Below are 13,133 nucleotides of genomic sequence, written 5' to 3'. Positions count from 1 at the left end.
CCACCTCCCCGGGTCTGTGAGCAAGGTGGCTCTGTGGCCATGGAGAAGAGCAGAGCAGAGTGCCAGACAGATGCACTTAGTGACCATCCAAGCCAAAACTCTCTCTCTGGCCATATTCAAACAAACCTTGGTGCCAAATCTTTCTGAGCACAAAGCCATTGGACTGAGCAGCGAAATGTGAAATGTTCACTGTGACTGATGGAGACAATATGAAATACTTTGCTTCTCCACTTGTAGCATATTGATACTTAATCAAGCAGTTAAAAGGAATCCAAACTGTTACTTGGGGTAAACTGGTGAAGTGACCCATGGACTTGAGCTGAGATTACTTTTCTTTCTCTGTTCTTGCCATCAACAAGCAGCAAGCAGGCACGAACCCTTTCCTCAAGCTTCCTGCTGCTTCCAGAAACAAGTAAGCCACAGTAACAGGAGTTCCCAGAGGCTGCTTTTTAGTGGTAACTCCTGATTTATCCTCTGGCTGGAAATGCATCTCCAGGAATTGGATAGCTCATTCATTAGTCTTTCATATTGTCCAGGGCCCCTTTCTGCTGGTGGAGCTGTAGCAGCAAGAAGACAGAAGTTGATCTGGGGTAGGCTGCAGTAAATTTAAAAAGCTACAAATCGAGGTATACAGCATCCACTGAATCAGGTATCCACTGAAATTTCTGTTCACAGAGAAATTCCCAAGAAAAGAGGACTTGAAACAGAGTTTGCAGAAAATTTGCAGAGACCAAACCGAAACCAGACACATTAGCATAACCCAGAAAGTTTTTGGATAATCAGGTGTCTGTCTCTGTGGACTCAAAATTCCCCTCTGGCACGACCAGCAAATGTTTGCTTGGGAGGTAGAAGTGAAAAGCCAGTGGGTCTGAAATCTGAGCTTCCACAAGAATTTCTCTGGTCGGTGTTCCGCGTTGCCTTCAGGGGATGAGAAGGCCGGGAGGCAGGATGTCGGCTGCTGGGCTGACTCCCAGTGCCTGCGGTTATTGCTCGGGTAATCCCGCATGGTATAGCTGAGCTAAAACTAAATTATATCCATTTCTCCTCAGCCCGTCTTTCCAGAAGCAAGGAGATTTTCTTACTCTGAATAAACACCAAAATAATATTTTTTCCTTATAATTCTTTGTCTGGACACTGTAGCTGAAAGTATTTCCTTTTGCAGCAATGAATATCTACGCTGGCAATAACTGCACTGGCAGTGCTGCGGACTGGCTCTATTTTACTTGCCTGTGGCAATTTAATTTTTCAGTAGCTCTTTCCTTTAAAACATTTAGAAATCCCACAGAAACAAGTAAGCCTTGGATATGTGAAGAATTCCAGGCATAAAACTTAAATCATAATTAGAAAAGAAATGTAAACACATCTTTTCATGCCTGACATGGGGCTGAAGATTGCCTTTTACTTTTAGGAATAAGCTGTGCACCCAAAGCCATGATAAATCACACATAAATAAAACCATCCCATAATTCAGATGCCCTCCCAGAAAGGACAGTTCTAAAATGTTCATTTAAAGAAGTGTTTTCTCATACATTTCAGGTTTTACTCAGAGAAGGGAGTACTAGAGGGTGTTCAGAGTCTGGTGGAAAGAAAGGAGAGGAAGACTTTTTTCTTGGCTTAGGATAAAAGCAGAGCTAGATGTCCTAGAATTTAAAATTCAACATTGAATTTGTATTCCCTAGGCACAACACAGTGAACCTGAATAAAACAAATTCAAGGAGATTAGCTAAAGCCATGTAGGACAAATGAGTCTAACCTCACTCTTCTTACAATATGACTTCATTCATAAGGAAACATAAAACTCTTTTCTTCATTCTCGCTTTCTTATTTCTATTGCTTTCTTCTTCCTGCTTGAATAATGCAACTGTCCTAACTCTTTGTACCAGAGCTCAGTATTGAGCCATCAATACCAGTGAGTCAGAATCCTTTCCCACAAGATTCAGTACTTGGGATTTTTCAGGGAAACAGTGCCAGCTTGTTATGTCTCAATGGGAATTTTTTGGAAAACACCTTACATTTGGAACATAAAAAACAACCGTTGAGCATTATGTAGATGAGGGCCAAGGACGCATTATCTTCCTAAAGGATACTTTACCAAGAAGGTAGTAAACTGCTCAGGAGGTGGGGAAATTACTCCAAGCTTTCCTCTATTGTTGGCAAGCAGTTCCCTTCAGGCATCTCAGGATTGAACATTAACTTATTCTAGAGAGAGTGAAAAATATCTCCAGGGCTGAATTTGAAACCCAGCGTTCTCCTACAGAAAAAGAACAGAGGTGGCTAATAAAAAGCTGTAGTGTTTTTTATTCTTATTATTGTAATTATTTTTATTTCATGTATAAATAGCCAACTCTGGAAGTATACATTTATTTCTACAGTTAAACTTTCTGTGGGAATGGTATCTCTGGGGCATGAGAGCAAACCCAGGAAACTGCTGATTAAATACTTACTATGCTGAATGGGCTTGTGGGTATTTTAGCTTCAAGCAAGGCTAACCAGGCAACAGGACTGATGCTTTTTTTGTGGGTGTCAGATTTATTGTTGCTCCAGCAAAACTGAAGCATGTGTCTTATAATACCTGAGCTGTGGGATATGAAGAGTGATGATTCTTCACAGGGCTGTATTTTCCTAGCTCAAGGGTTTTCCTAGTCATTACCCTACATATAATCCAGGCTTTTTGTTTGTCAGAGTCCTTTTATTCTGTATTCTGTGGGTGTTTGAGTTTGTCCTATACCCTTCAGGCTTACAGTGTGGGATGTTGCAATAACCACCCACTTATCATCATGCGAGAGGGAGCAGGGACATTTCTGTGGGAATAGGTGCAATTTCTTCACTTCCAAAGCATCTTGTAAATACAACGTAGCACAGAGCAATAGCCCAGTGCTCTGCCATCCTGGTCACTGCTGTTGGAGCCTTTGCAGTAACAAAGTATTTTTTGTAGAGTCAGTTATTTAGAGTGTAGTGGCTCTGTGGTTAATTGCTGCTCATTGCAGCCTCAGTATGTACCTTGCAGGTTTTCTGCATGGTGACATGAGGATGACAGCATGGCTGAATGGGAGAGTGGTAAAATGCAATGTAAGAACTGAGCCATTCTCTCTGCCAGAGCAGGGGAACGAATTGCATCAACAAACTGTGAGCAGCATGAAAGCAGAAAGAGCTGTAATAGGGCTATTGTGTGATGAGAATGGTTTTAAGGGAGCAAGGAAGATGAGACATGAACAGTCAGACCTGTGTTGTCTCACCCAATACTGTTCTTTTTGAAATTTATTTCTTTGTGCATGTAGAAATACTCTAAAATTAGTTTAATTGAAAAGAACACTAAATTAACAATAGTTAACTCAGAGTTTGAATTCACAGAGCTGTACAAAGCATTTTTGATACTCCCCTGGTTGTGGCTCCTGGCCATGACTTTTTGTCTGAGCAGGCATATTTTTTCTATGCCTGTTTAATGCAAATTAAGTTCCTGCCTGCCCATTTTTCTTTAACTGTTTAATACGCACTCAGCCACTGGTGTGGCCCCATTCCAGGATGGAGGCTGGTGACTCCTTCAGGCTGTCAGGGCCCCTTCCCAGCAGAGGTGGGTAGAATCCCCTGAGGCTGGGGAAGAAGAATTGCACTCCTGTTGCCACCTCCCTTCTGTGTGTGCTCTTGGATAAGGAGAGGTGGGCACCAGCAGCTCCAGGTGTGGCAGGAAGGTGAAGTAATTATCTGCACCTGAAGGAATCGCTTGGCTGGATTGCACCACAAGGGAGAGCCGGGATGTAAGACCATGTGTCACTAAGACAGTGGTGGGGTGGGAATGGAGGGACACAATTTCAGTACACAGACCTTTGCAACAACTTCCTTAGTGGGGCTGAACATCCTTGTGCTGAGTTTAAAGTGCCCAAGTCCATGGAGGGTACAGAGAGAGGCTGGGAACATCACTGGGTCACCACTTCTACAGCTGGGCATTGAACTGCTTTGATGCTGCCATTGCTTGCCTGTGAGCATCCTCTGACAACACGAAATCACCCACTTTGGGTCTTTGTCAAGAACTGCAAGAAATCTTTTCTTTTCTGAGTATTTGGTTTTTGTGATTGTTTCAAGAGAGAAAGTCTGGTTTTGAGGCACCAAGAGCAAAATTTTTCTGCGTCATTCCTCTGTCTTCTTGAGGTTTCGGCATGTCAGTCTTCTCAGACTTTCAAAAACACTTCTCAACAGCAGTAACTACCCATTCCTTGTATCCCCGTGTTGGGTCCCAACCCACGCGGTGTCAAACCAAGCTGCTTCTCTAGCTCCAAGAGACAGGAATAGCCTAGTTTCCCAATGGCTTCACCAGCCTGCCAGCTACTCTCTGTTTTGTTGCAATCCAAAAAACACACCCTACTTCAAGCATTGACACATCTCCCAAGTGTGGACACCCTTCCCAAAAATGTGAGCCTGTGTTCATCTTCCCTAACTCTGGCCAGGAGAAAGAAGCTTCTGTGAAACTGCTGGTGTTTAAGCACCTTGGTCTTTGATGTCTCAGTCTCTCCCGTTCAAAGAATGCAAAGACCTGACCTATCTCTTACCGACACCGAATTTCCATTGTATTAAACGGGATTAATCATCCTTTAGGATGTGCCATTTCAGTCATCTAAAGTGCCATAGGCAGAGCTGCAGCACAACACAAATACCACACCACTGATACTGTCAATAGACAGAAATCTTGTTTTGTCTGCTGGCAAAATTCTGCATATCCAGAATGATATATATCCTACTTGCAGAAAGTTTATTTATTTATTTAAAAGAGAATGAAGACTTGCCTTCTTAGATAAAGAAATAAAGGAGAAAAATATTCTCCGGAAAGTTCTGTCTTCACCATTATTGAACCACACCCTGTCTTCTTCATATAAGAAATATTGCCAAAGCCACAGTCTTTCATCATGTGGTTTCTTTTAAATAACCTCCTAGGTACTAAAGGTCAGGATGATTTTAAAAAAATAGCCTGGTAGTATGAAAGAACTTTTTTTAAATGCGAAAAGACAAACAGAGGAATCCTACGCAAACTTGCCATAAATACAAGGGATGAAGATGATGATGAGTGGAATAAATTACATTTACATTGTGTTCATCTGCTTTACTTCATCTCAAGTTTTTTCAGTTCAAAATTCTAACGTAAAAGTAGAATTACTCAATTCATTGCAATTCTGAGTCCATTCTTTTAGTCCTTTTCCCATAGATTTGTCCTTGAACTCCACTGGGAAAAGTCACACAATGACCGCAGCCTTAGCTTTGTACATATTTTTTTCTCTCCTCATTACTGAGCTTATTGTCAATTTTGCTTCTTCATCTAAGGTAAAGGAAGAAAAATGCAAAACTCTTTTTTTTCAGTTCTTTTTGTCCAATTTTTATTTCTCCACATTATTTCAACAAAGTAATATTTTGAAGGGTGGGCCTTTTTCATATTTGACATTTGTCCAAAACTGAACAGTTTCTGATAGTCTGCAGAAATTACTGGCACCTTTTTCTAGAAATATTTGTTTATTTCTGAGCCATGGTTTTGAATTACTTTAAGGCTGAAAATTTGGCCACTTTGAAGGTGATTCACGAGCAAACCAGACACCTGTGCCTTGGATGTGGCAATGTTGACCCATATCAAGACAGGCAGGGTGGATGTCTGAGGATGATGAAGGGCTTGGTTGAGCTGCAGTCCCCATCATGGCCTGTTGAAGCCCCAGGATAAGTTGTGTTCCTGGTGTATGGTGTGTGTGTGGTGCTCGGTTTCAGTTTTGTGCGCATTCCTAACCATCACTTTGAAACATCATTATTCAGTTCTCTAAACTTTTTAAAAGCTATCTACTACCTGGCTTTATTTTTAAAACATTCAGTCGATAGCAGGCTATACTATCAATTTTTACTATAAGAGCATTCATGGGCCACGGTCAGGGACCAGGCTGGGGTCTATTGCGCTTGGTGATGTGCACAGCATAAAAAAATATTATTACAGAGATTAGTATCTAGTTTCTTCACTAATTTTCCCCATAGTCCAAAGCATTTTCTGGAATTCAAGAGACTGCCTTGATGGAGTACATATAAAGTGCATATAAAAAAAACATTCAAAAAGCAAGGTTGTAAAAAATTTTGGAATCATAATGTTGTGCTTTAAACCCATGTTATTTTTCAATAGGTCAGGGTTGTTTCCATGCTTCGAGAGCAGAGCTGGACAGACAACAGCTGAAGAACCTGCCTTAAAACCCATCTCACTGTCTCCTTCAAATATTCCCCAAACAGCTTTTCCTTTCTCTCAGTGAAGAGGAAGCTGACAGGACAGGACAAGCCCTGCCCCTGGCTGGGGCAGCAGAGGCAGCATACTCCTCTTGCTTCCCTGTCCCTCTCCTCCTTTCCACCCCAAGGCAAGGCCGGCCTCACTTCTGGCCAGAGGATGACAAAACATTTGCTTCCCAAGTCTGGTCATCAGCCAGGCTGGGAGGAGAGCAGGCACTGTTACCCTGGTAGGTCAGGGCACCCTGAGCACAGAACCCCTCTTCAAGTCACCCCCAAGGCCCAGCTCTGGTTGGTTTTCCCCAGCCCTCACACCTCACATTTTCCTCCCCACAGCAGCATTTCCTCCAAGCCATGGACAGAGGGACCCCTCTCCCACCTGCTGCCCATTGCACATCTTCTTTCTCCTGCAGCCTTCCTTATAAAACAAGCTACCACCCCCAAACCCACATTTTTTCCAAGCATTCCTCCTACTTTCTGTTTGCCTCACCCTCTCCCTCATTATCCTGGGTCTTGCTTTTGTTTGTCTTGGCTATTTTCGGCTGGAGGCTCTTTGGGGAAGGGAATACAGTTTAAATGTCGTCTGCTCAGGATGTGCTCAAGTCATTCCAGCTGAGTGAAGTTGAATTGATAAATGAGGCACAAACTGACTGAGAAGTGTCTACCTGAGCATGGGCAACTGATTAACTGAAGCAGCTTTAAGAGGTATAATTCATTAAGCATGTGTATCTTTAAGTTTAGGGGGAAAAATCCTATTTTGAAAGGCACAGGTAACAGTTTAATGCTAAGTTTTCCCAGGAAATCCAGTCCAGGCCATACTCTACTGTAGTGAAGCACAGCATGTTCACATGGTAGTTATAGCAAAAACTGTAGGTTCTGGCTCCAAGCACCTTCTTCACTATTGTTATTCCTGAAGGACCACAAACACTGTATTGTTTACAATGAGAGTTACATATAACTATTTGAAAAATGGAAGTATAAAGTATAAATTAAAACCCATGTACTAAGAAGCAACTGTGCTTTTCTCTAGAGTGATCTATCTCTGTGAAACATTTTTAAATTATATTTCTACTTGATAATATAACTATACTATCAATTACAAAATTGTTTTATATGTAGACAGGATTCAGATGATATTGTTTACAATGTGTGTGTGATCTTAATTTTGTTGCCAGTAAGATCATTATTCTCACTTTAACACCTAGAACACCCCAAACCTCCACACCTGTCAGAGTCATGGAAACATCTGGTATCTATTTTGCAAATTTGAGACTCTGTTGTTATAATCTTTTAATTATATGTAAAACCACTTTCTGTTGTAGAAGTGTGTAAATTATCCCAAGTGAATCAACACAAAACTAGGAAATTTTTGTGTGTTCAGCACCATTTCTCAGCTACACTGATAAATGAGATGCTAATAGCATGTGAAATTTAAAAGGGAGTTTATTCCTTTTGATAAAAAGGTGATGTGAGAATTCAGTGAAAAATGAATCCCCAGTATTTTAAATTAGTATGTCCCATTTTTATCCTCTGTATGGAGAGCAATTCTAATGAGCACCTATTGTATTAACCAGAAATCTCTTTCTCATTCTTTGCTTAAGTTCCTCTCATCTGTAGTAGAAGAATATTTGTCATACAAGCCTAAATGCTTATGGATTTCCTTTCCTTACACAATGGAAAAGAATATGTTGAATATTCAAGCTCTGTTCACATGGTTTAAAGAAAAAACCCCAAGACGACAGTCTCTCTCTGAAGCCACCAAAGCCTTTGGTGTGCATTGTGAATGACCACTGGTCCATAAAATTGTGAGCTTTTGATAAGACACTCATCCACTCTCTGTTCTGTTTTTATGGGGCTCAGGGCTTTGTAGGTGCCTCATCCTGTAGCTGAGGGAAATGGTAAATGACTATTTTTCTTCTGTGACCTCTCTGTGTTCCCTTCCTTTAAACACAGTGGCAGTATGTGAGGCTTTCCAAGCCTGTCAGGCCCATGCATCATCTTTCCTCCATGAAATTACAAGCTGTGGTTAGGGCAAAGGTTGTGAGCTCTCCAAGAACATCACTGGGCCAAGAGTGGTGCTGGCCCAAATGTGTCTGTGGAGTTGTAATCAATTGTATCACAACCACCTGGGCCTTTTAGACTGGAACCATTAATACTTTTTTAGCTTCTTCTACATCTTTGCAATGACCGTGAAAATCCAGTGCTCATCAATATTTACATGGTTCACATATTAACTACTAGACCAGAGAGGGAGTAGCAGAGACCCAGGCCCAAGATAAGGTGCAAAATCCACATAGTCTGTCTTTGTAATTAGTTCCTACATCAGAGTCAAGAGTAAAACACCAGTCAAAATGTAAACTGAAAAATTTAATTGTTTTATAAAATAAGATTATGAAATTCTATATAAAAATCCAGCTTCTTAAATATGGTACATTCACTTTCTCACAGAATATTTAAATATTCAGGTCACTTGAGCTATATTTTCACCGTATTTGAGTTAAAATCATTGGATAAATTAAAACATCCTTACCAAAAGATACCACAACTTATACAAATAATACTAAGCAATAATACATTTTTTTAAATACAAAATGTAAAGAAATTAATAACTCTTAGGGCATGCTACAAAATTTTGCCAGAAAAATATATGGAATCATTTTTGTTTAACTAGAAAATATACAGTGTGCTTTCCATTCCTCTTCCTAAAATTCAGTCTCATACAATTTCCATTTAACTTAATAAATATGTACAACAAAAATGTTTATTCTTTGAAGAATATAAATAGCAAATACTGGAGTAGAGAGCCTGGTCTGGCATTCCTTTCTCATCTAGTGACTGTAGTGGGACTTTTCAACTCTGAATGTGCAAAAATGCAGAATCAGGCTCTTAGTGTTATCATTGGGTTAACAGCTTACACAAAAGTGATTTTTATTAAAGAAAAAATAAACCTTCAAAACCACTGCAGGAGACTTAGAACTATTCCAGTCAGGCATTCCTATAAATAGTAAATCAAAATGTGGCGAAATAATGTTCCAGTTTAATTACTGCTGGCAGTAATTAGAGAAAAATAGTCAGTGGAGAGAGAAACATATCTTGAGCTAGACACATCTTACTTTCACAGATTTAAGTTGGTTCCCTACCATTTCTAAAAAGAGTTTCTGGTATAATCTATACATTGTAAATCTGTGAAGAAACTTAATCACCTTTTTCAGACTTTGGATGGTTCGTTTTGGAAAGTGGTACATTTTCAAGTGCTTCAGTCCATACATTAAACCTGTAATGGTGTCCTGGTCACCATTCTTTATTCTCCACAGATTGAGAAGCTTCAGAACTTGCTCTGTGGGTTGACATAGTTTCATTGTGCGCTCAACATCTTCTTTTCCCACCTTCTTGCCTGGTAAGCTTGCCATCAGCATGCTGAGATGTTCAAAGGTGAGGTTCAGGTGGCCAACATGCTTGAAGACACTGTTTTCACAAAGATTGATATCTATAGAAAGTAAAAAGATAAGAGAGGTAAGTACAGAACATTACAACTTTACTGTAGCCTGCAGAAAAGCTTCCACAATTCCAAGGTGAGTTTGCTTTCCAAATACCTTTGCTTCAAATAATTCTCTCATCTTTGCTTTTTTAGGCTTATCTATTTTGTAAAATGTTGTGTGTATGTGACAGGACTCCTAGTATTTGGTTCCAGTGAATGAAAATTTAGCTCATTCTGTTCAGAAATGCCTAGGCAAGCTTTGTTAAAATAATAATTTTGAATTTTGAAGTACTCTATACACTTCACAGTCTGACATAAGCATACATACTAAATAGCAGAGGGTTAAAAAAACATTTCTGCAGCATTTTTCAAATCTATTCTGAGTGGACTATATGCCATTCGAACGTGGTGGTTGTTGATGGTGGCTTACATGAAAAGGGTTGGCCTGACTGTTGTAAGAAACCTTGCTATTAACACTGCAGCACTATTTCATCTTTGAAACCTGTCTTGGTAGATTCAGCACAAACAAAGCAGTGAATCAGCATGACAAATAGGTACCAGAAGGGAAAAAGAAGGGAAAGCCTGTCTGTGTATTCCTCACTCCCATGTGCCCACACCCTGTGGATAGATGTCCCAGTCCAAAATATCAACCTCCACTTTATAGAAGACAAATTGCACTCTCAGCTGCAGGCAACCAGCTCCCTCTAACCTCAACTGCTCAAACATTACAGTGGGAAACACTTTCCTCACTTGATCAAAATTCTTCGTATGTTGTGCAGTCTCAAAAGGGGACCTTGGTCATGGCACAACACACGCTCCAAAGCGGGCCACAAGTCTGGGAAGAATTCAGTCCTTGACTGATCTGGAGAAGTGGAATTCTGTTCCTGCTTTCCCCCATCTTCTCTATGCTCACTGCATCGATGTATCTCAGTCAGCCCCTGCAGATCCTTCTCCAAGCACAACACATCCCCAGGGGGTATTTGATCCCAAACAGTTTTTAAAATGCCATTCAGAAGGTTGTTTATAATGCACATGCTGTCACAATAAGATACCTTGGATAATCTTCTTGACCATATCCTGTTCTTTGTTTTGCTGCTTCCATATTTTCAAAAGCTGAAAGGTCTGCTCTTGAGGACTGTGCCTTTGTTTAATCCTTTCGATATCTTCTGTGCTAACCTTTGTCCCAGGCAAGCTGTCTGCTAGTATGTTCAGCCACTTAGGTGTGAGATGAGTAGGAACAGCAAACCTGAACATAGCCTCCTCACACAGGGTTACATCTGAAATGAGAAAGAGATGTCAGTTGTTCTGATCTCTTACCTTGACTCAGAAAAAAAAAGCAACAAAAAACCCGCAAGAATGATAAGAAAACGTGTTAGTAAAACAGACTAAGAAGTTATCTTTATAGTGCTGTTTCTCTTTCTGCTCGAGTTCTTTTTAGTCTGAACTACAATAGTTAAAATTCTACTATGGCCATCACCATAGCAGGCAAAGAGCTAACAAGCTAGGTATTTTTATCCCAGATTTTGATAAATTAATTTCAATGATAACTAAAGGTATGTTTTCAGAGCATTCTTCTTTAATGTGATACACACCTATTCCACATTTTTGAGGTGTCGTATCTGTATTTTCCTGACAGATGTTGTCACGAACCTCATTTCCTTTCAAAGCTATTTTGAAACCCAGGGCACTACAGTTGGTGTGCTTAAGACAGGTTGCTTTGGATGAGGTTTCATTTGAGAAAAATCCTTCTGGACATCTCTCACATACAGTGTCACTCTCAGCGGTACCTGTGGAAACAGGAAAACAATGCATTCAATTATGTATAACCTCAACTGTGGAAAAAAAATTTAAAAGAATACAGAAAGCAAGGAAAACATTCCTCTAAACTGTCATGCTTCTGTTTTTTATGTTTGCAATCTACTAAGGAATCACTTAAAAAAAAAAAAAGACAGAAGATGCCTAAAGAGAATTATGTTCCTGCTGGTGAAATACAGTAAATAGTACTCTTAAATATGCTTGTTACCAAGTTTAAAATCAGTGATCACTGGTTAAATCAGTAATTTAGTAAAGTAATATCTTTAAAACCTCAATTACTTGAATCTGTTCAGACATTACACTATGTCTGATCTTCATCCTTCAACTGTACAAATATTCTGTAAAGCAATTAAATGGCAAAAAAAGTGTTCTGAATTTCACTCTGCAATAACTGCCCAGAACCTTTACTTGAATTACTTCAGTTCTAGATAAAAATACAACCCAACTAAATATCAACTAAAGACAACAATTTTGAAATTCTTTTGAGGTTTGAATTAAGTACTATTAAAAGCAAAGAAAGCAGAGTAACCAATGTAACAAAAGTATTTAATAGACATACATGTTTCGCTTGGTGATTTATAATGCGTATTTTTACTTCAGAACTAAATATATGATACAACAACAGAATGACAACATATGGTTCTAGCACATTTACAAAGAGGAAGAAAACTAATCCATGAAATCTGAAACTATGCAGTCTAACCACTAGTGTCAGGAAAGTAACAGCACCAATAACTGCTGTATATTCACTCTTAATTCATCCTTATTCATCCAACATTTAACAAGTGCCTGACGTTTGGTATCTAATAGTGCATTAATGAACATGAACTTAAGCACGTGCTTAAAATTTATTCGAAATAATTGGAAACTATACTTGAATTAAGAAAATACCTCCATCTAGTGTATTTTTAAAGTATTTACATGTGAATGATTATTTTAATGTTAGCTTTTAAGTAATATTCTATTTATTTTGGGAAATCCTTAGAGAAAAAGAGTATGAATCTCAGGTTTTGAATCAGCTGTGAAATAAAGAATAGTGCTTGCATACAACCTGACTTAGCACTTCATCAGACAACGAGTGAAAACAAAGGAGTTTATAGTTGCCAGAGACCCTGTATGTAGCCAAGCAGCTCCCAAATCCTGTGCTTTCTGCAGCCACAGCGTTGCCCTTGCGCAATGTGCACTGCCTGCAGTTATGGGCTGGACAAAGCTCCAGCCAGCACCTGCACCGCGCGGGCAGCCATCGGCTGTCCTGAATCAGCTGGATTTTAGCAACTTTCCCTGCTACAGACAGGATGCTGTTGTGTTCTGGCAGCAAGGAAGTGGAAGAAAGGAGTGTTCCCGCAAATGGTCCATCGTTCTGCTCAGAGCTTCCTGCCTAATCTTTGCAGCACAAGAGAGGAATAAACCGGGTAATCCATCAGTGTTCTCATCGCTGAGCATAAAGTCACCCTCCAGCTCTGCCAGGTTCTTCGCTGTTTACCTCGCCGCTCTTGTTCAGGGCACAAACTGCCGCTGTCTGCCTGCCCCTCTGCCACTCCCTCCAACTCGCTTGGAATCCCCCATTCTTCCCAGGGAAACGGCAGGAGCCGCCAGTGGCGCG

General features: G+C 40.1%; 1 protein-coding gene across 1 annotated transcript in view; it reads right to left on the bottom strand.

Moving 5' to 3' along the window:
• Window positions 1-8,585: 8,585 nt before the first annotated feature.
• Window positions 8,586-13,133, bottom strand: part of TNFRSF11B (TNF receptor superfamily member 11b) — a 16,221-nt gene continuing 11,673 nt past the window's right edge. The window contains exons 3-5 of the mRNA XM_017746110.1: window positions 11,308-11,502; window positions 10,768-10,992; window positions 8,586-9,724 (exon numbers count right to left, since the gene is read on the bottom strand). Coding sequence (XP_017601599.1) covers window positions 9,336-9,724; window positions 10,768-10,992; window positions 11,308-11,502 — 809 coding nt within the window. The 3' untranslated portion in view covers window positions 8,586-9,335. The remainder of the gene's footprint in view (window positions 9,725-10,767; window positions 10,993-11,307; window positions 11,503-13,133) is intronic.

Source organism: Corvus brachyrhynchos, unplaced genomic scaffold (assembly GCF_000691975.1).
Source record: "Corvus brachyrhynchos isolate BGI_N302 unplaced genomic scaffold, ASM69197v1 scaffold28, whole genome shotgun sequence".
NCBI classification, from domain to species: Eukaryota; Metazoa; Chordata; class Aves; order Passeriformes; family Corvidae; genus Corvus; species Corvus brachyrhynchos.
This window is presented reverse-complemented; position numbering and strand designations above follow the sequence as displayed.